Consider the following 26,602-nt stretch of genomic DNA (forward strand, 5'->3'; position numbering starts at 1 on the left):
GCACTCTAGAGATGGTGGATGACTTGCTCAAGGTCCTGGAGGGTAGCCGCAGAAGACAGATGCATTAGAAGTGTGGGCCTGAGGTAAGCGTTTGTAGACTAGACTGACGAGGAACTTTTAGCAGGTTTGGGGTATCAGCCACCTGGATGGGTGAGGAAAATCTGATGGTTATCAGTTCTGAGATCTGATGGAGAAGGGATACGCTACCCACTGCAGTGTTCTTGGGCTTCCCTGGTGGCTCAACTGGTAAAGAATCCACCTGCAATGCGGGAGACCTGGGTTCGATCCCTGGTTTGGGAAGATCCCCTGGAGAAGGGAAAGGCTATCCACTCCAGTATTCTGGCCTGGAGAGTTCCATGGACTGTATAGTCCATGGGGTAGCAAAGAATCAGACACGACTGAGTGACTTTGACTTCACTACCAGGTGTGAGTGGAGCCATCGGGACTTGGTGGAATGGTCACAGAAATGGGGAAACAGCCTGCCCTTGTCTTTAGACTTCATATCCAAGGTCCCTGTTTACAGATATCTAAAGAGCTTAAGTTGGGAGAACTTTTCAACAGAAACAAAAATGGAAATGGAGTTATATTTCATCACAGAAAAATCAAAATTCAATGTATATAAATCTTTGCCAAACACAAAGGCAATAGATAATCCTTGAAAATACCGTGTTAAGTGAGAGAAGGCAGACAACAAGGACAGACCCCATATGACTCCACTTGTATGAGGTGCCTAGAGTCGTCAGACCCTAGACAGAGAGAGGAGGACGGGGGAGGGGGTGTTGGTGTCTAATGGGGACAGAGTTTCCACTGGGGAAGATGGACAGTTCTGGGAATGGCCAGTGGGGATGGCCACACACCCACGTGAACGTACTTAATGCTGCCAAACTGGACACTTAGAAATGGTCAAGATGCTAAATTTGATGTCATGTATATTTTATCACAGTTTAAAAAAAAAAAAAGGCCAAAGGCAAACAGCCAAAGGATTCCTTGCCATGTTGTGGTGGTGGCCACGGACTCTTCATGACTAAGCCCCTGGTCTACTGGCCAGAGCCAAGAGCGGAATCAAGGTGACAGCTCTCGGGGCTGCTAATCAGCACCCTGCATTGAGTCACTTCTCCATAGTCGGATTAGAGACAAGTCTGGCATCTCCTCTTCTAGCCTGGCCAGAGGGGCCCCAAGTGGGGCAAGGGTGGGAGGCCCAGGGCCCCGTGGAGGGCCTCGCCTTGGCCCAGGAGCCCCAATTTCCCTAAGCACTCAAGCCTCCCGCCTTGGCCCCTTCTCCTTCCTCCCCAACCTCCTTCTCCAGCTGCTGCTCATTCACATTTTGGCCCCACCCTCCTGGTCTCCAGCTCCCTCCCAAGAACCCCGCCCCTTCTCTCCACCTTGGGTCTCATGCAGGACCCCAGTGAGCTTTCGCCGGGCCTCGGGGAGCACACGTGTGCACCCAAGTGCTAGGGGACTTTCCAGGGCAGTAATCTGCTTTTGGCTAAAACGGGACTTGATCTTCTGTTAGCCCTAATCATCAATTAGCACCCCCACTCTGCAGACGGTCGGCGGGGGGGGTTGTACAGGACTCACTGCTATCACCTCTGCTCCCTCTCCCCCTTCCCCAGGGTCTGGGGGCAGCAGGTGGGATGGATCAGCTCTGAGGCTCTGGCTGGAGGCTCCCCCAGCATGTCTGGATGTCCAGCTGAGATGGCACTGCACATTCACAAAGGGCTTCCCAATGGGACAGCATCCCTGGGAGCACCCTCTCCCCCATCCAACTGGCAACCCCCTGAGCGGGTGGGGTGGTTGGGGGCAGGCAGGATGGGTCTTCTTCCTTTAGACAGAAGGTGAACCTGGCCTGAGATGGTGGGATCATCCCACCCAAGACCACCCAGCCGGTCCATGGCCTTGCTAGCAACAGGCGGTCCTGCAGCCAGCACTCAGAGGGAGCACAGCTCTCACATTCTCTGATGCGCTGATTCTTTGACTCAGGTGGGGACAGGCAGATTGAGCCCCCTGCAATCTAGGCCCAAGAGAAAAGCATAGCCTTGGAAGTTGGAAGAACCTGGGGTGGCGTTCTTGGGATCTGACCTCGTTATATCAAGCGCCGTCGAACACACTCTGTTCATGCTGTGAACAAAAGCCCTGTCAGTTCTTTTGGGCATGTACTCAGAAGGACAATTGCTGAGTCACATGGTAATTCTATTTTTCAATCTTTGGAATTGCCCAACTGTTTTCCACAGTCGCTGTACCATCACCATCTAATTTTACAATTATTTCATCACCACCCAAGGCATCTCTTTCTCTACGGAATCCTTCTCCACACCCCTCCTCCCAGCCCCTGGCACCCACCAATCTGCTGTTTCTGTGGGCTTGTCTATTCTGGGCCTTCCACCATCTGAGATCGTTTGTGTCTGCTCCTTTCAGTTAACATCATCTTTTTGAGGTTCCTTCATGTTGTAACATGCATCACGATTTCATCCCTTGTTATGACTTTATAATATTCCAGTACATGGATATACCACATTTGGTTGGGTGTCCATTCCCCTGTTGATTTGACTTTGGGTCAGTTTGACCTCTTGTGAATGATGCTGCCCTGAGCATGTGTATATGCCTTCTTGTGTGGAGACAGGCAAGGCTGGAGAATCGAGCGATTTCTAGGTAACTGGTGCCCCTGCCAAGTGCTCAGCCAGCAGCAGCCAGACAGCAGTGGGTGCAATGGGACAGCGGAGGCAGCCTGTCTGGAACATTCTGCAGAGAGGTTCACTTTTGAAGGCACGTCTAGAGGAAGTCCTAGTCAAGGGCAGTTCAAGGAAAGTTGTGAATTCAGGGAAGGGAGAGTTGGACAGGTGGGGCCTGTGGGCACCCTCGGGGGCTTCAGGATGGCTGCTAGGGGGCCTGGATGAGCCCTCTGGTGACCAGGGGAGCCGTAGCTCATGGGGAGCAAGGTAGGAGGGGAAGAGAGAGCCAGATGGATGGTGGGATGCCCACCCCTTCCTGGGGAAGGAGCCCCAGTGGTCCAATTTGTATCCATCTGGGCCCTCAACACAGCCTGACCCTCCAGGAGGCTCCACGTCCCGGCCCAAGGCCCCCAAAGTTGCTTGGGGAGGAGCCGCTGTGAAAGGCAGGGCTGGGCTCTGGACTGAAAAGCCCGCTGCTTGGGCCTGCCTGGCCTAAAGCAGGTGCTGGATGGTAGAAAGGAAGAGAGGACAGGGAAACAGGAGCAAGGGCCCGCGGCGGCCCCCGCAGCACCCTGGCTCGGAGTTTGGCTCCCAGCAAATCCCTCTGAGCCACCCCCGTGGGCTCACCCAGGAGCCAGCAAGCCCAGCGCTGGGGGAGGAGGAGGTCTAAGTCCCAGGCCCAATTAAGAGATCAGATGGTGAAGGGTTTGGGGGCTTTTAAGGTGAGGAGGCCTGGGCTGATCCCACAGGCTGGTATAAAGCGCTGTGGCCCCCCGGGCAGTGCCAAGGCTGGCGGGCATCAGGGACAGGGCTTTGCAGAGCCATGGCCCACACATGGGGCCCCCAAAGGCTTGCAGGTGGGCAGCCGCAGGCCAACTTTGAGGAGAGCACCCAGGGGAGCATCTTTACCTACACCAACAGCAACTCCACCAGAGGTGAGCAAGCAGGCTGGGTCGGACAGGCTGGAATAGCCCTCCAGGGACACAGGCCCAAGTGGCTGCAAATGGGGTGCTGGCTGGCCACCCCTCCACCCCAGAGAGCCTCTGTATCCCATTGCTCCCCTTAGTTTTTATGATGCCATGAATGGTGTGTGGGGGGTACTTTCTGAATACAAACAGAAAGAAAGAAAGAAAGTGAAGTCGCTCAGTCGTGTCCAACTCTGTGACCCCATGGACTGTAGCCCACACCAGGCTCCTCTGTCCATGGGATTCTCCAGGCAAGACTACTGGAGTGGGTTGCCATTTCCTCCTTCAGGGGATCTTCCTGACAGGGATCGAACCCGGGTCTCCCGCATTGCAGGCAGATACTTTACTATCTGAGCCACCAGGGAAGCCCCTAAGGACACCATCATATCGAATGTGCATTTTTAAACCACATTGGCTTCACAGAGCCTCTGAGAATCCCTGTCCTAGACTGCTAGTGAGCGCTCATTGCCCTCAACCCCATTGCGTCTATGCGGGGGCTCTCTTCCTGGGGAGGGAACCCGGGCCTAAATCATCTTTGCATCTCCCAAAGCCAGATGGCCAGCAGGAGCAGGAGGCTCAGGTGGCCCAGAGAGGGGTGAATGCCTTCGAGAGCCTAAGGATAGAAGAGAGCATGGCGGTTGTCTTGTCCAAGCTCACCCTGGAGCCCTTGGCCCCTGGCGGCATGTACTAGGGAAGAATTTAGCTCGGCTCCTGAAGAGAGGTGCTTCAGCCACACCAGACAGTAGAAAACTCTGTTGAGGCAGCTGGCATTCAGCCCTGGGCATGGCCCAGTCACAAGGCTTTGTCTGTCAGCCCGTCAGAGAGCTGAAGATACCAATGACCCCCAGCCCCTAACCCCACAGGTCCCTCCTTCCAACTGAAGACCTTCAGTTCCTTCAAATATGTCTCAGTTCAGTTCAGTTCAGTTCAGTTCAGTTGCTCAGTCCTGTCCGACTCTTTGCGACCCCATGGACTGCAGCACACCAGGCCTCCCTGTCCATCACCAACTCCCGGAGTTCACTCAAACTCATGTCCATTGAGTTGGTGATGCCATCCAACCATCTCACTCTCTGTCATCCCCTTCTCCTCCCACCTTCAATCTTTCCCAGAATCAGGGTCTTTTCCAATGAGTCCATTCTTCACATCAGGTGGCCAAAGGATTGGAGCTTCAGGTTCAGCATCAGTCCTTCCAATGAATATTCAGGACTGATTTCCTTTAGGGTGGACTGGCTAGATCTCCTTGGTGTCCAAGGGAAAAATGTCTCACTTGCCACAATTTCCAGAAGACACATCGGCTCCTTGACACCCAGAGCAGGACCAGCAATAAGGTTCCCAAGCCAAACTGGTGGAGAACCGTGAAGTTCACAATGACCTGATGGTTTTCACCCCAGAATGTCCCTGATGGAGACCCAACAGTGTTCTTCCTGGAGGCCCCTGGGGCTTTGTCAATGCCCCAGATTTCCTTATTGTAAATTTTTTTTTTTACAAAAATTCATGTGAATGAAATGAAAATGAGGAGTAACTCCCCTTTATTATGACAGTGGGTCTACAGCTTTCTCTGTTGGAAGGAACTTTCTGCCACCACCATTTTAGCAGATTACTCAACCGCTGAGCAGATTACTCCAAATTTCTAGCAAAATAGAAGGATAGGATAATGGCACTGGGTACCCATCACTTGTTCCCTCCACTAGTGTGTCCACCACTTCTCTTATTTCCTCTCTATCCTGTCCATTAACCACTCCTGCCAATTTCTGGAAGCAGATCCAAAACATCACATCGTTTCCTCTGTAAGTCTTCAGAAGGTAGCTCTAAAGAAAGGACTCTTTAAAAACATAAATGCAAAGTCATACTTTTAGAAGTTTTCCCTCAATGTCCTTGCAATTTATTTGTTGAAGAAAATGAGTTGATTGTTCTTGGACTGACCCATGCCCTTCTGCCCAACCCCCCTCCCCATCATCCTGTTTCCATCACTTGCTGCTGCTAAGTCACTTCGGTTGTGTCCGACTCTGTGCGACCCCATAGATGGCAGCCCACCAGGCTCCCCTGTCCCTGGGATTCTCCAGGCAAGAACACTGGAGTGGGTTGCCATTTCCTTCTCCAATGCATGAAAGTGAAAAGTGAAAGTGAAGTCACTCAGTTGTGTCTGACTCTTAGCGACCCCATGGACTGCCTACCAGGCTCCTCTCTCCATGGGATTTTCCAGGCAAGAGTACTGGAGTGGGGTGCTATTGCCTCCTCCATCACTTAGTGGTTGAGTAATCTGGTAAAATGGTGGTGGCAGAAAGGTCCTTCCAACAGAGAAAGGTGTAGACCCACTGTCATAATAAAGGGGAGTTACTCCCCATTTTCATTATGTGTGTGTTTGCTCCAGCTGCCATGACAAAGCACCACAGACTGGGTGGCTAAAGCAACAGAAATTGATCATCTCCCAGTTCAGGAGGCCAGTGATCACAGGCTCGACAGGGTTGGCTCCTTCCAGTGGCTCTGAGGGACACTCTGTTCCAGGTCCCTCCCCTGGGTTATGGTGAGTGAGTGAAGTTGCTCAGTCATGTTTGACTCTTTGCAACCCCATGGACGGTGGCTACCAGGCTCCTCCATCCATGGGATTTTCCAGGCAAGAGTACCGCAGTGGACTGCCATTTACTTCTCCAGGAGACCTTCCCAAACCAGGGATCGAACCCGGGTCTCCTGCATTGCAGGCAGATTCTTTACCAGCTGAGCCACCAAGGAAGCCCAAGAACACTGGAGTGGGTAGCTTATCCCTTTACAGCAGAGCTCAGAGCTGATAACCATCAGATTTTCCTCACCCATCCAGGTGGCTAATCCCCCAAACCAGCCACCAGGGAACACCACCAGGGTTATGGTAGTTTCTGGTAATCTGTAGTATCCCTCCCCCAGTTTATGGTAGTCTCCAGAAATCCATGGTATCCCTCCCCTGGGTTATAGTAGTCTCTGGTAATCCACGGTATCCCTCCCCCAAGTTTTAATAATCTCTGGTAATCCATGGTATCCCTTGGCTATTGAAACACCGCCCTGATCCTTGCTTTCATTTTCACATGGCCATCTTCTCCTGAATGCATCTGTGTCCAAATTTTGCCTTTTTGTAAGGACACAAGTCCTACTGGACTAGGGCCAGCCTAGTGACGTCATCAAAACTTGATCATCTCTGTACAAACCCTTTCTCTAAATAAGGTCACATTCTGAGGGAGTGGGGGTTATGATTCCCACATGCCTTTTTTTGGAAGGGACACAATCCAATCCATAGCAAAGGCCCTCAATCATTCATTCTCAGGGCACTGACTGTACATGCACGAGACACAGTCCAGTGAGGAAGACAGGACACGCACGTACAGAGCTCCAATATGGAGTTAAATCTCAGCTGGGGAATCTGGAAAGGGTCCTGGAAGGCAAGGGCACAGAGCCAGACTGGATGGTATGAACCAGCCGAGGACCCGCGTATGAGGGAGACCACGAGCAAAGATCTGATGACAGAATGATGTGTAGCGCACACAGGCAACAGCACCAGGGCACCGGTGGGCTTTCAGGGGAGCAGGAGCCAGCCAACCACACTCCAGGAGTGGGTGGGCAACTCAGACCAGGGAGCAATACCTGGCATGGATGATGCTTTGTTAAGTTCAAGGATGCCCATGCAGGCGTTTCCAGCAGGTCGTGGCCTTGGGTCTGAGAGACAGAATCGAGGGAAGGTTGCCTGCAGATGAACAAAGCTAGGGGGAAAGGCCAGTTGCAAAGGCAAGGGCAGGTGTGGCCGTACAGGTGATGAAGCGGCTGCCCGAGTCCTCTGCTCACTCTGTACCTCCTGCCTCCAGATCCCTTTGAAGGCCCCAATTACCACATTGCTCCCAGATGGGTGTATCACCTCACCAGCGCCTGGATGGTCTTCGTGGTCATCGCGTCTGTCTTCACTAATGGGCTCGTGCTGGCAGCCACCATGAGGTTCAAGAAGCTCCGCCACCCTCTCAACTGGATCCTGGTCAACTTGGCCATTGCTGACCTGGCAGAGACCATCATCGCCAGCACCATCAGCGTTGTGAACCAGATGTATGGCTACTTTGTGCTGGGCCACCCGCTGTGTGTCGTGGAGGGCTACACTGTCTCTTTGTGTGGTAAGTCACCTGGGGGCCTGGGTTGGGGGAGACCCAGCCTGCTGCACATAAAGGAGACCATCATGTGGCAAAATCGCCAGAGGCAGCCGTGGGACGCAGGCTCAGCACATCTTTGAAGGGGGACAGACCTGCTGGGGAAGCTGAGCTGGGACCATTAGAGGTGTCTGCTCTGAAATAGACCTGACCTGGTGACATTCAGTTTGAGACCATGTAGCTGGCATGGGCGGAGACAGACAGATCCACATAATCCCAGAACAGGGTGGCATAGGAGGCCTCTGGGCACCCCAAATGAGACTCCCACTCAAATCTGGGACACGTGCCCTTTCAGCTCACCTGTGTCAGTTTTTCCCTGGCAAGGAAGCAATTCCCAGGAGAGCTCCCGAGATATTGAAACTAGATCCTGTGTCCCTTTCCCCAGCCCGATCGCTCATTTCTCCATGGGTCATGGCTCTACTGAGATCTCCATTGGCTGTCAAGCCCCTGTGTTCGTCGCTCTGTGCTGTCAGGCATCTGGATAGTGAGAATATGGTGCCATCAGTCCTTAGAGGACCGGGACCTGGAGGAGGCTATGAGGGAGCTGGATGTTGGGTCAGAAGGATGCGAGGGCACTCACGCCAAGTGGCCGAGGAGGGTGGGGCGCCAACAGCTAGGCTGGTTGGGTGGCCAGAGGCTGGGTGGGCAGACAAGGGACGGAGAAGGCCCAGGATGGCAGGCTGAGATGGGGATGAGGGGCTCAGAGGGGGAGACCGAGAGGAGGCTCACCAACGGCTGGGAGGATGTGAGGAAACCAGGGCTGGCTGGCGTCTATCACACGCTGAGCACTAGGCAAGGCTGGGGCATGCTGGGAGGCCAGGTCTGCTTGCCAGGGGCCTATGAAGAAGAAGACATGGAGCCCTCAGGGGCACACATCCCCAGGAGAAAACCAAGGGCTGCGGGGTTGCAGCTTGGCATCCACCAAAGATGACAAGGAGTCCAAGGGCCCCAGTGCTCAGCACGTGTGCCCTGTCTCCAGGCCCCCAGCCATTAAAGCAGCAAAGGCTTGCAGCTGCCTCCTCCTGGTTTTAAGTTCCCATGGCCACCTGCTCACATGCCTGGGTCCTTGGCACCCACATCTATGTTGGGTTTGTCTCATTGCCCTACAGTGATCTCCAATTTGGATTCTCAAGAGATGAGCCATAGAAAGACAATAGGATTAGTGGGGCAGGTGAGAGGGGACCTGGTCAGTGACCTGAGCCATTGGCAGTGTCACCTCCGCTCACTGACCTGACCAAGTTCAAACCTTTCGGGCACCATGGGTAGCTGGTGCCATGGCCCTCGAGTGGCTCCTCCATCCCATCCATCCCATCTCTGCTCGAGGTCTGCTCTCAGGTCACCAGTTTGGGGGGCCATAGATTCCCAAGGAAGCCGATGATACTGAAATACGATCATTGAAGTATGAAACATGACTTAATGACACAGTCCCTCATTTTTAAAGTGTTCATATTAAAAGTAGTTTGTAGAAGTATTCAGGACACCACTCCATGAAAGTATCAACTCTATCTGGCTGGAGAGCCCCTGAAAGGTCAGCATGGTAATGAATATAGTCGTCTTGGCAAATGCCTGGCACCTCTGTAAAGTGACGAGCCACAGGTGCTGCTAACACTACTGCACTCATGTTGGGAGTAAGGGAGGCCAAGTGTCCAGCAGACATCGGTGGAAACGAACACATTGTTGCCCCATCCCAGCTCATGGAACCCTGAATTCCACGCAGATTGCTGCCAGGTAGGCAGTGCTGAAAACCTGGGCTGAGGGCAGGCATGCCCACAGCTACAGTGTGCCTGTCACTGGACACATCCTGTTTCCTGGCCTTGGCTGGGATGGTGGCACCTCAGTGTGGCCTCAGGGGTGTACGTGGCCATCAGGACTTGCATTGACAGTATCATGAGAAAGGCTGGTGGCCAGATAAAAGAGAGACGAGAAGCGAGGTGGGCCATGAGGCTGAGCCAGAGAAGGCAAAGGGAGGCGGCTGCATGCACATCAGGGAAGGAACAGGGGACACAGGTGTTAGAGAAAGAAATTGACCAAGAGACCTGCTGCTCCATGGACCCAAAAACACTTTTTGGAGAATCAGGTTTTGCAGGTAGGTGGCGGGGGGGTGTGTGTGGGGGGCGTTCTCCCTCTTGATCTTGCAAAGTGTTGACTCAAAGCCCTCCTATGTTTGCTCTGCCCCAAAGGGATCACCGGTCTCTGGTCCTTGGCCATCATCTCCTGGGAGAGGTGGATGGTGGTCTGCAAGCCCTTTGGCAACGTCAGATTTGATGCCAAGTTGGCCACTGCGGGCATCGCCTTCTCCTGGATCTGGGCTGCTGTGTGGACGGCTCCACCCATCTTTGGTTGGAGTAGGTGAGGAGGCGGGGTGCCAGGAAGACAATGTGTGTAGAACAGGGCAAGGAGGGTCAAACTCGTCGTTCACTTTGAGACCTTGGGGCAAATCACTCTCTGTCTCTGGGCCTCTGTGGCCCCAGGAGTGAAGTGGAAGTAGACCTGACTCCTCCTGAGGGCCCTTCAAGCAGGCCGGGTCTGTGGCTATATGACTCTGCCTGGCTGCCACGTGGGCGCAGGCCCTGTGGTCTCCAAGCCTCAGCAAAGGTCTGTTTCTCCCAGACAGGAGCAGCTCATGAGAGCTCAGAGAGGAACACTGCAGGCTCAGGCCATGGGCACACTGGATCACTGGGCACACAGAGTCTTACCCACTCTGTCCCAGGCCTCTTTCTTACACCTGCTAAGGGGCCCCCTTTGGGTCGCAGCTCACCAGTGTCCTCATCAGGTGGATTCTTTGGGAGAAGACCCGAATTTCCAAGGAAGCAGCTCTGATATTTGGGTGGGCGGGATGGGACAAGGCCGCTGCATTTCTGTCTTCTGCTGCAAGGTGGTGAACAAGTTTTCTTCCAGAAGCTTCCATCGTCATGGAGGCGAGGCTCTGTCTGTCACCCTCCTCCTGCCCCCATGCCCACAATATCTGGGATTGTTGAACACATGCTCATGTAATCCTCAGGGGCTCACAGCTGTTCTTAAGGCAAGAGGATGCCTCGCCTCCCCTTTGTAAAAAGGGGATGTGATGGGAATGACGAAAATGTTCTAGAACCAGATTGGTGATGGATGCACAACATCGCGAATGCACCAAACCTCCTAATTATGTGTAAAGAAAAAAAGAAAGTAAAGTCACTTAGTCGTGTCTGACTCTTTGTGACCCCATGGACTGTAGCACACCAGGCGCCTCCATCCATGGAATTTTCTAGGCAAGAGTACTGGAGTGGGTTGCCATTTCCTTCTACAGGGGAGTTTCCTGACCCAGGGATCGAACCCAGGTCTCCCACATTGCAGGCGGATGCTTTACCTTCTGAGCCACCTATGTGTGTTTTACCACCCCCCCCCCAAAAAAAAGAGGGGAAAATGAGATCAGAGATGGAGAAGGATTTACAGAAATTCTACCAAAGGCCTTCCTTTGCGGGGTGGTGATGAAAATGTCATGGAAGCAGACAGAGGCGGCAGTTGCCCCATACCGTGTATGTCCTAGATGGCTCTGAACTGTTCACTGCAAAAAAAAAAGTCAATTTGGGTAATGTGAATTTCACCACAATAATAATAAAAAAAAGCCCAACAACCCTCAATCAAGTCATTGGGGTCCCGGGGTGGAGATCCTGGTCCCTGCCCATTTCAGCATGGGCTTCCGGCTCTTCTCTGCAGGTACTGGCCCCACGGCCTGAAGACTTCATGTGGCCCTGATGTGTTCAGTGGCAGCTCCTACCCAGGGGTGCAGTCGTACATGATCGTTCTCATGATCACGTGTTGCTTCATCCCGCTCAGCGTCATCATCCTTTGCTACCTGCAAGTGTGGCTGGCCATCCGAGCGGTGAGCGCCTCACCCTTGCGGCTTCCCTCCTGCCGGCAGGATCTTGCAGGCCGGGGGAAGCCACAGAGGACTGCACAGTCTGCTCTCCTGCCTCCAAACCAGACGTGAGGCTCCCTTGGCCCTGCCTGTACAGGGTGGGCAGGGACGGCCCCCCTCTCTTTGTGGAGGGACCCAAAGCTGACCCCGGGAAGGTGGGTGCGGAGGAAAGCTAGCCACAGACGGCCAGATCCCAAAGCAAAACCTGCAAAGCAAGAGGTGTTTTCAAAAGGCTGCCACCTGAGGGCTCCCATCACAGGGCTGTCCAAGGGGTGCATTCACACCCTCCTCCCTGAGAAGCTGGTCCCCTCCCCCCCACCCCACTACCGGGGTGCAGGAAATCAGAGCAAGGCAGGAGAAGGGCTTCTGAGAACTCTGCACTCCCCTGAGTTGCCCGAACCACCACACAGAAGTTGTGCCTTTGTCAATCAGCTTGGCCTGAAGGTGCCTCCCGGGCCTGGCACACAGAGTCGGAGGCCTCTGGGATGGTGCCTTTCCTCTCCAAAGCGGCTTGTGCCCACAATCGGCTCAGCATGAGCTGTCGCAGCTCTTTGTGGAGGGGAGGTCATCTCGGCTGAGATAAGCTCCCCTCCCCCTGCCTTCAGCCTGTGATTTGCTCCCCCTTCTCGCTGCCCACCCCCACCCCCGGTTGGCAGTCAGGGATCAGAAGCAACTTAGCTGACTTCCATGGACAGCCACACACAACTTGGGCTGGGTGAGTCATGAGCTGTGGAATCTGGGCTACAGGACACACCCCAGCCATCAGTCACCCTTGAGACCTGACCATGGGGTGGGGCAGTGGGGCGGGGGACACACTCTGATAAGGGACCAGAGGAGGCTGGAAACAGCCTCTTTAGCTCCTTCCCCACCTCCTGATGGGAATCAAGCGAAGCCAAGGGCATGGCAGGTGTTAGCCAAGCTCCGCTCAAAGCCTCTAAGAGCTCCCACAAGACCAGCCCTGGCCAGGCCAGGCACTCCTTTAGGTGGGAGTACTGGAGTGGGTGGCCATTTCCTTCTCTGGGGGATCTTCCCAACTCAGGGATCAAACCCGGGTCTCCCACATTGTAGGCAGACGCTTTACCATCTGAGCCACCAGGGAAGTCAGCAGCAGTGAATCTCCTGAGATACCCCTCACGGTCCCCAGGATGATTCTCCATCTCTCCCAGGTGGCAAAGCAGCAGAAAGAATCTGAGTCCACCCAGAAGGCGGAGAAGGAGGTAACCCGCATGGTGATGGTGATGATCTTTGCCTACTGTCTCTGCTGGGGGCCCTACACCTTCTTTGCCTGCTTCGCCGCTGCACACCCCGGCTATGCCTTCCACCCTCTGGTGGCTGCCCTGCCAGCCTACTTTGCCAAAAGTGCCACTATCTACAACCCCATTATCTATGTCTTCATGAACCGCCAGGTAAGGCACACAGTTGGCAGAGCAAACTGCAGATAGACCCGGGAAGAGCCCAGTGATGGCTCCCACCAGGAAGTGTGTCTGTGGGAAGCCTGAAAATGACCTTTGGGAAAATAACCTTGGCAGGCTCAGCACCAGTGACCCAGCCCCAGACAGCCGTCCCTCTGGATCCTTTTATGGTCTGGGCCTGACAGTGGGCACTTCCTGCAGGGCACTATGTGTTCGTGCCCATCCCATTGGCTGGCCTTAGGTGAGCCCGGAGCTCAGACACCCTAGGATTGCCAGAATGCATCTAGCATACAAAGTACCCTGGGCATGTGCGTCTTGATTTCACAGACACAACTCTTCTCACGAACTTAATCTTTCCATATTCAAACCCTAATTCTGACAAGGACACAGAGGCCCTTCTTGCCTGTGCTGACTTTTGGCCTTCTTAACTTTGTGGATCAGTCCAGGCAGGACATGCTGTGGTCTTGCCAGATGGCAGCCATCAGAAGCTGGCATATTGAGCCTCAGCAGTAAACTGCCCATGACTCCTAGACTTCTTGCAAAGTTACAGGTGACCATCATCACCTAACTGTAAGGCCCATCATCTTTGATAGGCCATTTGCCTTATTCTTCCACAAATCCATCATGTCCACTCCACTAAGGTGTCGAGTAGATGTGATGTGGCTTGATAATCAGAAAGGTCTGCGGGTCAGAATACCACTCTCCCAGGGGCCTCGCATCTCACCATGGTAATGTTTAGGTTATCGAGTATGACCAACACCACTATGGAGTCCCCAGGACTTCACACCAAGAGCAGAGCTCACCCCTCGGCCCCCATTTCCTGTCTTTCCCATGGGTCTCTTCTGAGGTTTGGCTTTCGCTTGTGGAATCCTAGGCCATCTTTGTCTTTTATTGAGCTTTTCCATTCTCCCCTCTGGAACTCGCCCTCCTCTACCACTGTCTGCATTCCCAGATTCTCCAGGCTTTCGAACTTTGCTTTCACCCTTTCCACACTGTTATCCCTTCCTGTTGCATTCAGAGAGAATTTTCTGGAATGGAGCTCCACAAGGACATGAAATGTTGCTCTTTTGATTCAATGCAGATGCCCCAAGGACACATGGGTTCAGTGTGGGTGCTCAGTATATAGATGCTGAATGTGTGGCCAATGGATCCCTCAGCCTCATCTGCTGGGTCTTCAGCTGAGTCTGTTCTGCTGCTCAGCCCAATTCTGGTGTTACTGACTTCAACAATTATGTTTTTGTTAGAGTTTTGATGTTGGAGGTAGTCAAGAACAGGCCCCAAATATATAGGAAACGCCTCTGCTTTGTATTCTCAAATCATTGTTTTTAACTCAGTCATGAGATATAATCTGGGAAATGCATACATCCCATTAGGGGTTCAGTAGCAAAGAGCAGAGGGCTTCCCTGGTAGCTCAGCTGGTAAAGAATCTGCCTGCAATGCAGGAGACCCCAGTTCAATTCCTGGGTCAGGAAGATCCCTTGGAGAAGGGATAGGCTACCCACTCCAGTATTCTTGGGCTTCCCTGATGGCTCAGACAGTAAAGAATCTGCCTGCAGTGCAGGAGAGCTGGGTTCAATTTCTGGATTGGGAAGATCCCCTTAAGGAGCACATGGCAATCCATTCCAGTATTCTGGCCTGGAGAATCCCCATGGACAGAGGAGCCTGGTGGGCTACAGTCAGCGGGGTTGCTAAGAGTCAGACACAAATGAGCGACTAAGCACAGCACAGCATGGATCAGAGTCCTCCTGATGCCAGAAGACTCTTGGTTGAAAAGATGAGGTGGGCTCTTGCCTACCTAATCCTCATTTGGCCCCTTGTTGACAGAACAGAAACAAGACAACAGTCACTTTCCTTTTCACTAGAATGCCTCTGAGACTCTCCCAGACATTGGCCCCTTAGCTGGGATCATCTTTCGTCACTGTATATGTTTTGTGGGGCTGTCATAACAAAGTACCACAAGCTAGGGGTGTTCAAACAATAGAAATCTATTCTCTCTTGGTTTGAGATCAGGGTGTGGGCAGGGTTGGTTCTTTCTCCTAGGTCCTGACAGGTACCCATAACCTCTGGTGTTCCTCGCGTTGGAGATGAGTCCCTGTGATCTCTGCCCTTTACCTTCGCATGGTGTTCTTCTGTGTCTGAATCCAAATTGCCTTCTTTTCCTGAGGACATCTGTCATTGGATGAGGGCCCACCCTACTCCAATATGACCTCATGATAATATGCACCTTAATCATATCTCTGAAGAGTTATTTCCAAATAAGATCACAGTTACAGGCTCCAAGGATTAGGACTTGAACATATCTTTGGAGGAACACAATTTGGCCCACAGTGCTGCTGCTGCTGCTAAGTCTCTTCAGTTGTGTCCGACTCTGTGTGACCCCGTAGACGGCAGCCCACCAGTCTCCCCTGTCACTGGGATTCTCCAGGCAAGACTACTGGAGTGGGTTTCCATTTCCTTCTCCAATGCATGAAAGTGAAAAGTGAAAGTGAAGTCGCTCAGTCGTGTCCGACTCTTCGCGACCCCATGGACTGCAGCCTACCAGGCTCATCTGTCCATGGGATTTTCCAGGCAAGGTACTGGAGTGGGGTGCCATTGCCTTCTCCGTTGGGCCACAGTAGTCACCATCAACGGGTCAATTAGATAACTCAGATAATCGAATATTCAGGGATAGACTATCCACCTGTGCAAGGAGTAACTGGAGCCTTCCTCCATTCTCCTTGTAGATTCTGAATGTGTAAGCTGTCAGTTCAGTTCAGTTGCTCAGTTCTGTCCGACTCTTTGTGACCCCATGGACTGCAACATGCCAGGCCTCCCTGTCCATCACCAACTGCCAGAGTTCACTCAAACTCATGTCCATTGAGTTGGTGATACCATCTAGCCATCTCATCCCCTGTCGTCCCCTTCTCCTGCCTTCGATCTTTCCCAGCATCAGAGTCTTTTCCAATGAGTCAATTCTTCTCATCAGGTGGCCAAAATATTGGAGTTTCAGCTTCAGGCCTCATAAGCCATCAAGGTGACACATAAGGACTGCTGTCCTCACAGGACCCCTCCATTGCATTTAGCCTAGCACACTGGCCCTACCTGCTCTGCTATTCAATAACCCTTTCTGTCCTGCCAGTTTCGAAACTGTATCTTGCAACTTTTTGGGAAGAAGGTGGATGACAGCTCTGAACTCTCCAGTGTTTCCAAAACAGAGGCATCATCTGTCTCTTCAGTGTCACCTGCATGAGTCTCTGCCAGCCCTAAAAACGAAAACGCCTGCCTCCCGAAAACGGAAAACAGAACCTGTCCCCACCTCCAGGGCTTTGGCCCCCATCCACCCCGCCTCCCCACCCTTCCTTCTCCATCGCTGTGAAATAATCGTAGTTTCTCTTTGCCAAAAACAACCATGTCACAGGGGCTGCCACTACCATTTGGGGGCAACTGAGCCTCTGAGCATTGGGTCACTGGGTCACGGGAGGGCACGCAGGGTAGAGAGGGGTGCAGTACTCCAGAGATGTTCATCTTTTATAAGCCTCCTGTCTGCAGGTGGGAAAGAGAAGCGTGAAGCAGGTGGGCATCACCAGGCTGCCAGGGATGAACCAGGAAAGGCAGAGCTGAGCAGTGGCCATCTGGAGAGGTGGGAGCAGCTAGTGAAGCCAGGCCCTTTAAGGCCCCCTGGGTGGAAGCTGAGAGGTCCTGGCAAACCGTCTCCACCTGGAGGGGACCCAGGCCTGCCAGTCGGGGGCAGAGATGGTGTGCCACTTCTGCCAGGCCAGGGTGCTGAGCCCAAGGAGCAGGAGCATGGTGCAGGTGTGCAGGCGCAAGTGCAGCAGCAGCAGGGGGCAGGCATAAATGCCAGACAGCAGGACCAGAAGCACCGTGGCCAGCATCAGCAGCAGGCTCATCAAGTGGCACAGCATGTCCTAGGGCCAGCTCTGTGGGTGCTCTGTCAGCCCCAGCTGGGTCACCTGCTGCAGAGCCTCGAGCTTGCCCATGCGGTTCTTGAAGGTCTCCATGACCTCCTGCAGGAGGAAGACCGTGAAGCTGGGACCCCACATCCCCACTGCCCAGGAGCCGGAGAGTCACAGATTGTGCCCGAGTTCCCAGATTGCCTAAGCCGGCCCCGGCTCCGGGGGAGGGCAGCATGATCATAAAGACCAGGCGCTGCAGGGGCACAGTGCCAGGCACGATCCCTTCCCTGGGCTCCGGGGGTGTCAGAGCAGACTCCCTCATCTTCTGCTGGCCTGGTCCCTATCAGCACCTCCTTATCAGCCATTTCTCACAAAGGTCCCCCAGGGCTGCTCACCCAGATCTCCTTGGCTCTCTCATAGGACAGGTAGACCATTCTCTCCTTGGTGCAGGCCAGGTTCTGTTTGAGGTGGTAAACCTCGTCCAGGTGCCCCTGCAGATGCCCATTCACCTGTCCTTCCAGCAGCACTTGTCTTGGGAGCAAAAGACAGTGACAGGCCCTGAGTGACCCTGCTCAAAGCCACACTAGATGTAGCTTCAGAACACGCCTTCCTCCTCTCTCCTCAAGCTGCGGTCAAACCCTGCCTCCTCCTCCAGGTCGGTCTCAGAACACCCCAGATGCACATCAGCCACACACACACACACACACACACACACACCCTGATATTCATGAATCTTTCATATATATAGTCACTCTTTTGTAATGGCTTTACAAAAATAGTAATATATGAGAAGTAGAAATCGAGATCTAAACTGCCTGTGTATGCCATTAAATTCCATATATATATACACACACATACATATACACCTACCCCAGTGTTTCGTGTGCAGTAGCTCTTCCCTAAAAATCATCTGTTGATTATCAGGATTGAACAGTCTCAAAAATCCACATAACTGTATGATTCCATGGATAGGAAATGTCCAGCATAAGCCAATCCATAAAGACAGAAGCAAATTTGTGGTTTCTGGAGGCTGGAGGAGAGAGGAGGTGGGGAGTCACTGCTAGTGGGGATGGAGTTTCTGCTGGGAGGGATGATAGGGTCCCAGACTGAGACAGTGGTGACTACAGCACAGCTCTGTGAATATGATAAAAACACTGAATACAACAAAAACACTTTAAATGGGTGAATTGTATGGGATGTCAATTATATCTCAATAAAGCTGTTATTAAAACAGAAACCAAAATTGAATTGTGGTAGTGGTTACACAACTAAGTAAATTTAATAAAGCTCATTGAAACATACAGTTAAAATGGTACATTTTATGGCATGTAAGTAATATCTCAGTAGACCTATTAAAAAAACACACAAAACATCACTACCTGTTGTTTACAGCCACATATTTAAGTAGCAAAAGTCTAAAAATATGTCTGGAAAAACTAAGCACCCAACAAGGATAGCAAGGTGGGAAGAAGGGGGGAAGGTGAAGGGGAGAGTTTCAAACAACTCATCTTTTAAGCTTTTATTTCTTAAATAAAATTTGAATATGTTAAGATTTGAGAAAGCTGGGGGTGGGCAGATAACCTTGACCAAGTTATTCTCTGCTTTCCCTGGGTTTGGAATATTTCATGATGTCAAAAAACCCTCTGAGGTCCCTCATTTGGGCACCAGCAAAGATGGGCTGGAAAGACACAGGCCAGACAGCTTCCAGCTCTTTAAGGAAAGCTGAGGAAAGCCTGACCAGAGCCAGGGTGACAACGCTGGATACCAGTGGGGGCCTGGAGCCCTGCAGAGAAGCAGAGGCAGGGATAGGAACTGGGAAGTGAGAAGTTCAGTTAGGTCCTGTTCAGGGACTTGACTGGCGTGCCGTGGAGATGGTCCCCAGGCAGCTGAGAAGCTGAAACACTCATTTGTGGAAGCCAGTTCATCAAGAGCCAGCTCATGATGGTATTTCAAGGAATAGTCCATCAATCTCTGCCCTGTTCCCTGTTGAGAAGAGATTGGTCTGACAACCTGACTGAGACTACCGCCCACAGAGAAGGGGAGAGAGTGGGGTGTCCACCCTGAAAGCAGATTCCCCCATGGCTGTCCTTCCATTCACATATGGGATGGCGATGCAAGGACATTCAAGATATCTACCACGTTCAAGTGTATATTCATGAATATATTCTTCATGAAGACGAAATTAGCAAGTGGATTCTTCATTAATATATTTCTAAGAACAAATGACTATACTCTTACACACATTCTTGCAGAAACTGTTGAATAAGACAATATTAACATGTAAGGCTGTTCCCTCTATCTCCCCTTATCAGTGGGGCCACAGTAGGGTCCTGGCTTGTGACACGTTCCTCCCTTGGTCAAGGACTCCTCTCTGTCTGGCTCCTACAGCCACAGAGGTAGAAGCACCACCATGGAAAATGCTCTTATGAGGGCAAAATGATGGTCGGTCAACCAAAATGCCCCTCAAATTCTTCCAAAGCTGTTAAGGACCCTGTCTGATACAAATGGCCTCAAACATCATTGCTGCTGCAGAAAAGTATATTCTTGTTCATAGCTGAGGATGGGCTTTGACAAACTGAGCTAGAACCTAACAGCCTGAAACATAGAGAAGTCTGAGATGGAGAGACTGAGGTGGGAAGGATGAAGCGGGCCAGATGGGGTAACCTGGTAGAGACAGAGAAACTCCTCCAAGCTCATGTGGTATATCACGCACATCCTTAGAAGTGGAGGCAGCAGCAATGGTCACACCCAGAGGAAAAGGGCATGTGAAGATGGAGCACAGGGAAGGGGAAGGTGCCGGCCTGGAAGACTGCAGTGACAAGGCCACAAGCTAAGGAAGCCAGCAGCCCCGAAAGCTGGGAGAGGCTAGAAACAGATTCATCCTTCCAGAAGGGATGCAGCCCCACCCACACACTGACTTTGACTTCACTGTGCTGACCTCCAGAACTGAGAGAATCCATCTCTGTTGTTTGAAACTGCTAAGTTTGGGATACTTTGTTAGGATGGCCAGACGAAAGCCCTCCAACTGCATCTAGTGGGGAGAGAACAGGGATGTGGCTAAACAGCCCACAACACGTGGCACGGCCTCAGTACTGGCATTTTTGAATCACCTGGTCAAAAATGCCAGTAGTGTTGAGGTTGAGAAAAAAACTGCGCTTTGGTGACATCATCTAGAGTTCTCGTCCACTAGGTGACACCTGAGTTTAGGAGCCTGAAACTTCAAAGACTGACCCTACCACCAAATATTGGCAAGAGTGTGCAGCAACTCAAACTCTCACAGACTCCAAATGGGAATGTAAAGTGGTAGGATCATGCAGGAGACCTGGGTTGGGAAGGTTGATTCCTGGATGGGAAGATCTTCTGGAGGAGGGCATGGCAACCCACTCCAGTATCCTTGCCTGGAGAATCCCATGGACAGAGGAGCCTGGAGGGCTACAGTCCATGGGGTTGCCAAGAGTTGGACATGACTGAGCAACTAAGCACAGCACATGCTGGAAAAGTTGCTTTAGATGTTGATCTGGCAATTCCACATATAAAAGCGTATGTTCACAAAAAGACATGCATAGTGTTCACAGTAGCTCTACTCCTCACAGCCCTAACTGGTAGCAAATGAATGGGTCAATGCACTGCGTTCACATCACAGAGCACTGCTGGACAAGAAGGAATGAGCCACTCCTGCGTGCAATGCGGATAAATCTCAAAATCATTACACTACGTGAAGAAGACACAAAGTCTGATATAATATATGCTTCCATTTACATGAAATGTACCAGAACAGACAAATCCAGAGACGGAAAACAGATTGGTAGTTACCAGGGGCTGAGGGAAGGCAAATGGGGCATGGCAGTGTCTCTTTCCAGAGTGATGAAAACATTGGGGAACTATTATTGATAGATGTACTTTTCATTGCACAATACTGTGAATGCACTGAATGCCATTGTACACTTTAAAATCAGCAATTTTAGCCTTTCCAGCAGTAACAACCTCCCTGTGAGAACATGCCTCTCAAAAGGATCTCTCTCATCTCTCTCCAGAAGACAATAGGAAACACAAGAAGAAGCATCTGGTGCAGAGCTCCAATTCCTATTTCATGGATGTGAAATGCCTAGGATGTTATAAAATCATCACTGTCTTTAGCCATGCACAAACGGTAGTTCTGTGTGTTGGCTGCTCTACTGTCTTCTGCCAGCCTACAGGAGGAAAAGCAAGGCTTACAGAAGGCTGCTCCTGCAGATGGAAGTAGCACTAAAAGTAACCTGTATCAAGAGGAATGGGAAACTGTCCCAATAAACATGTTTTGGATAAAAAATAAAACAAAATTAATAACTTTGTGTTTTGTCAATTTTCTCTCAATTGAAAAATAAAATAGCCCTCTTGAAAGCAAATACATATAACCTGTGAGAAGTGTCACAGAACTCTCTAGTTTGAAACCTTAGTTTGTGACACACCAGAGAAGACATGACAATTGCAGGGGCCTGGGTAGTGCCCAGCTCTGGACACCAGGTGACACTTCATTGAGCTGAACATATGCCCTTGTGCCTGAGACTCTGTTTCCCCATCCGTAAAGTGGGTGCTGAATGGTACAGGTGATCAATGCTACACGCTCCCTGTTGTCACTGTTAGCCCATTCACCATTTCTCTCAAGAAATCTGAGTCTTATGGACCTGCTTTTTGTTTTTAATGTATATTAATCAAGGTAGGCTAACTGCTATGGCCAATGACCAGAACATCTTGGTGGCTGAAGATGATGCCAGTTTATTTCACAGTTCACTGGTGGTGGTGTTGGTGTGAGGAAGGTGCTGGCTTAGAAGCGCAACCTTGCACAATTCCCACAGAGTTTTCGAGGAGGTAGTTTGTTCTGCTCCCCTGCACAGCTGGCAGACACTAATATGCTATGGGTTAAAAACTTACTAGAGCACCACAGTCCCATTGGCCTAGGCAGTGTGGAAACATACAAGGAAATGCACAACCTCCCTGAGTTCTGGTCTTGCTTTACATAAATCCAACCTTGAAAAGAGGACCATAAAGAAGGCTGAGCACCGAAGAATTGATGCTTTTGAACTGTGGTGTTGGAGAAGACTTTTGAGAGTCCCTTGGACTGCAAGGAGATCCAACCAGTCCATCCTAAAGGAAATCAGTCCTGAATATTCACTGGAAGGACTGATGATGAAGCTGAAGCTCCAATACTTTGGCCACCTGATGCCAAGAACTGACTCATTGGAAAAGACCCTGATGCTGGGAAAGATTGAAGGCAGGAGGAGAAGGGGACGACAGAGGATGAGATGGTTGGATGACATCACCAACTCAATGGACATGAGTTTGAGCAAGCTCCAGGAGATGCTGAAGGACAGGGAAGCCTGATGTGCTGCAGTCCATGGGGTTACAAAGAGTTGGATGCAACAACTACAACAACCTTGAAAAAGTCACCCTCAAAAGAAACCTGAATTGTGACTGGCTGCCTTACTTGACAGTGGGTTGCCCCTTCATACTCCTTTAACTGCCCTTCAGGGATTGGTCCAGCGGTGTTAGTGCAGGTAGGATTTCCCTATGCAAACAGAGGGTGACTGCAGGGCTCAGAGGAGGGAGCTTGGCACCTATGAGGGCGGCTGGCACCCCAAGAAGGGCTTAATAGAAATGGGGATGTCCTTGAGAGACTGAGTTTGCCTTTTTTTTCCTATTGGTGGACCCTAGTCTGGTCTTGAAAGTAAAAGTGAAAGTGTCAAGTTGCTCAGTTGTATTGGACTCTGTGACCCCATGGACTGTAGCCTACCAGGTTGTCTGTCCATGGGATCTCCCAGGCAAGAATACTGGAGTGGTTTGCCATGCCCTTCTCCAGGGGATCTTCCCAAACCCAGGGATCAAACCCAGGTCACCCACATTGCAGGCCGTTTCTTTACTGTCTGAGCCACCAGGGAAGCCTCTTGGATGAATAAAATCAACCCACTGCACCAGGGGCTTGGGAGGAGAGAAAGCATTCCCTGGAAGGTGGTCATTTTTGGAACATATCACCCACATGGGAGCTTCTGCCTCAACTTAGCCATGAGCCCAGGTGATGGGGTCAGGGCAGACAAGGCAATTCCACTCATTTATCATCTGCTGCTCCGAGAGGAACACCGATACAACCCCCGCCCTCCCCAGAGCCCAGGTGGCCAGGAGCTCCGCCTCACCTGGACTTTTCCTCTTGAAGGAACTCCAGGGATGCCTGCAGGTCAGTCAGATACTGCTCCCTGAGGCTCTGGTAGGACCCCTGCAGGCTCAAGTGGACCATCTTCACCTCTCTCAGCTCTTCCTTCATCTTCTGCCCCAGCAGGGCTCGTGGCTGGGCCCCACACTTGCTCTCCAAGGACCTCTGCTGCTGGCAGGCTGGGAAGTGAGTCTGGAGAGGGACGTGTCTGATGACGGTGGACAGGTTGCTGGATGAGCAGTTTTCTCCACCTGGCCGGGGGTGCTCTGCACACAGAACCTTCTCATGGGGCTGCTTGCAGTTGTTGTCCAGGCTGCTTTTGGTCCCCAGCACTAAGCCCTTGGGCCTGCAGCCCTCCTCTAGCTCCTGCAGCTGCTGGTGACCCTGGCGGAGACTTTGCTCAATCTGGGCTATGGTGGCAGAGGTTCGCTGGTTCACCTTCTCGAAGGCTTGCCGGATATGGGGGGCCTGGTGCCGGTCGGCCTTGGATACCAGCTTGAGGTAGCCCGCTGTGTTCTCATCGCGGCTGGCTTTCTCCACCCTCAGCTGCTCTGAGAGGTAGAGGATATGGTGCTTGATACTGTCCTGTATGTTCCAGGTCAGCTCCCCATCTGAAAGGCTGGAGTGGCCACTGGGGCCATCCTTGCTGGATGACAGGGATCTGCAGGAGGGGACACCGGAGGAGAGGATGGCAGTTGGGCCCTTGGTGTATTCTGTCTGCACTGGGAGATAAGAATCACAAAATGGGTACTTCCGTAAGAGGGAAACAATGGGAGAATCAGACACATTGCTCCACCCTAAACAATACTTCCAGGTGTGAGCAGGTATTTACATGCCCTACATGCACTTCCATGTACATCCCTTCCATGTACTTACGTGTGCAAGAACATGTGAGTACATGTGACACAGACTGGACATGCTTTATGGGCATGGCATACCTCACTACGACCTCCAGGTGGCTAGCACACCCTCCACACCTGCCCTGTCTGTTCCTGAACTTCTCTTCAAAGAATTACCAGCTGTGCATCTCATTTTATAGAGAACTGTTATTGTGAAGCATGGAATAAACTCATTTCCATCAACCCATACAGCTTGCTATATTGCTACTACCAGGTGGACAGAAGGGAGAGGCAGGGAGATTTGCAGCCTAACAGGTTCATTCCTTCACCTAATCATTCTTTGAACACATATTCCTGAGCCTGCCATGTGGAACAGAAGGCAGACACATTCTGTACTCTCATAGAGCTGACCATACAGGGTGGACGGTTCTACTGTAACACAAAGGAGTCTCTTACATGGAAAGGGATAATAGTAAGCACACTGCCTTGGAGACAGAGCCCAGTTCAAATCCTGACACTACCACTCTGAGACTTTGAGCACTCAGAGGGTCAGATTTCTCACTTCTAAAATAAAGATGGCCATACAGCATAACTGGAACACAGGAAACCAGGGCAGAGTGGACAGTGATGAGCTAGGAGAGGTAGGTGTGATCAGGACAGGTGGAACCTCTGTTCTATTCCTACTTTTTAACTAGAAACACCTTCATGAATGTGTTTGATTTGAAAATGCTCTCCCAGTGGAGAGCCAGGAGTGATTATATTGTAATAGATATTTTGGTTCCGTGTATTTTATTTTATGCAAATTATACCTTAATCTTAAAAAAGAAATGTGATACCACTATACACTGAGCAGAGTGGCAAAATTTAGACTAACGATAATAAATCTCAGACAGGATATGAAACAACAGGAACCCTCCATCACTCCTGGTGGGATAGTAAACGGTATAAAACTTTGGGGAAAGCATTTGGTAATATCATGAAGTTGAAGACATGCATGCTGAATGGCCCAGGTACCCTGGTGGCTTAGATGGTAAAGAATCTGCCTGCAATGCAGGAGACCCAGGTTTGATCCTTGGGTGGGGAAGATACCCTGGAGAAAGGAATGGCAACCCACTCCAGCATTCCTGCCTGGACAATTCCATGGATAGAGGAGCCTGGCAAGCTATAGTCCACAGGACCACCGCAAAGAGTCAGACACGACTGAGTGACTAACACACTAATGCTGAATGGCCTGGCAATTACATACCTAGATATACCCTTGAGAGACAAGTACAATAATACTCCCAATAATCAACTGCTAGAAACAACCCACCTGGTCTATAGATCAAAGAATATGTAAGTGAATTGTAATATATTCAGTAATATACTACAGCAATGGTGCTTCCCAGGTGGCACTAGTGGTAAAGAACCCACCTACTAATGTAGGAGACATAAGAAACATGGGTTCAATCCCTGGGTCGGGAAGATTCTCTGGAGGAGGGCATGGCAACCCACTACAGTATTCTTGCCTGGAGAATCCTATAGACAGAGGAGCCTGGCAGGCCGCAGTCCATGGGGTTACGAAGAGTTGGACACGACTGAAGCAACTTGGCATGCATCCACGCGTACAGCAATAAAAATAAACTACAGTCTTAAAAACATGAATGAACAAGTATAATGTTAAACAAATGGAGTCAAACACAGAAGAATCCATACAATATATGGCTCTATTCATATAAAGTTCAGTTCAGTTCAGTCACTCAGTCGTGTCTGATTCTTTGCAACCCCGTGTACTGCAGCATGCCAGGCTTCCCTGTCCAACACCAGCTCCCGGATTTACTCAAACTCATGTCCATTGAGTCAGTGATGCCATCCAACCATCTCATCCTCTGTTGTCCCCATCTCCTCCCACTTCATATCAAGTTCAAAAGCAGACAAAATGAAATGATGTTGTTCAGGGATGCATACAGAGGAAGTAAAGTTATAAAGAAACACATGAGCTTTAGTAGCATAATCATCAGGATAGTGCTTCCTGAAATTTCCACTAGAGCGAGAGAAGGGGATTGTGATTGGGAGAAACAGGTGGAAGCTAGGGTGCTTGATCTGAGTGGTAGCTAAATGTGTGTTTACCTTATCACTACTTCCTAAACTAAATGTTGAGGTTTTTGCACCTTTATATGCATATGCCAAATTTCACAATTTTAGAAAGTTTTAAAATGTTCAATAGATGGCTTTAATAGTGGATTAGAAATGGCTGGAGAAACAATTAATAAATTGTAAGACAGAGCTAAAGAAAGCATCCAGAATGTAGCACAGAGGCACAAAGAAATAGAAAACCTGAAAATACCGAAAAATAAGACACACTGAAGATAGAATGAGAAAGTCTAACAAAAAAGTAACTGCCATGCCACAGGGAGGGGACAGACTCAGGTAACAGCAAGACTTTAAGAGATAGTCACTAAGAACTTTCCAAAATTGATGAAAAATATAAATACACAAATTTAAGAAGCCCAAGATAAACCAAACAGGATAAAACACAAATATATACAAATCTAGACACAGATCTTAGAAGCAGCCAGATTTAAAAAGCTGATTACCTTTAAAACCAT

The 26,602-nt window shown here is 50.9% G+C and overlaps 2 protein-coding genes across 3 annotated transcripts; one reads left to right on the top strand and one right to left on the bottom strand.

Moving 5' to 3' along the window:
- Positions 1-17,230, top strand: LOC128069840 (long-wave-sensitive opsin 1). 2 transcript variants are annotated; one of them, XM_052663028.1, is made up of 6 exons: positions 1-83; positions 7,462-7,758; positions 9,972-10,140; positions 11,485-11,650; positions 12,853-13,092; positions 16,217-17,230. In XM_052663028.1, exons 2-6 carry the CDS (start codon positions 7,527-7,529, stop codon positions 16,325-16,327), a joined length of 918 nt encoding a protein of 305 aa, XP_052518988.1. In that variant the 5' UTR covers positions 1-83; positions 7,462-7,526; the 3' UTR covers positions 16,328-17,230. The 2 variants fall into 2 exon arrangements, with proteins under 2 accessions (XP_052518988.1, XP_052518987.1); XM_052663027.1 differs by lacking the exon at positions 1-83 and adding an exon at positions 3,493-3,604.
- Positions 16,746-26,602, bottom strand: TEX28 (testis expressed 28). Its single transcript, XM_052662659.1, is given in 4 exon segments — positions 16,746-17,102; positions 17,387-17,522; positions 23,159-23,892; positions 26,591-26,602. Coding segments are annotated over 4 exon segments (1,239 nt in total).

Source organism: Budorcas taxicolor, chromosome X (genome assembly GCF_023091745.1).
Source record: "Budorcas taxicolor isolate Tak-1 chromosome X, Takin1.1, whole genome shotgun sequence".
Classification (NCBI taxonomy): domain Eukaryota; kingdom Metazoa; phylum Chordata; class Mammalia; order Artiodactyla; family Bovidae; genus Budorcas; species Budorcas taxicolor.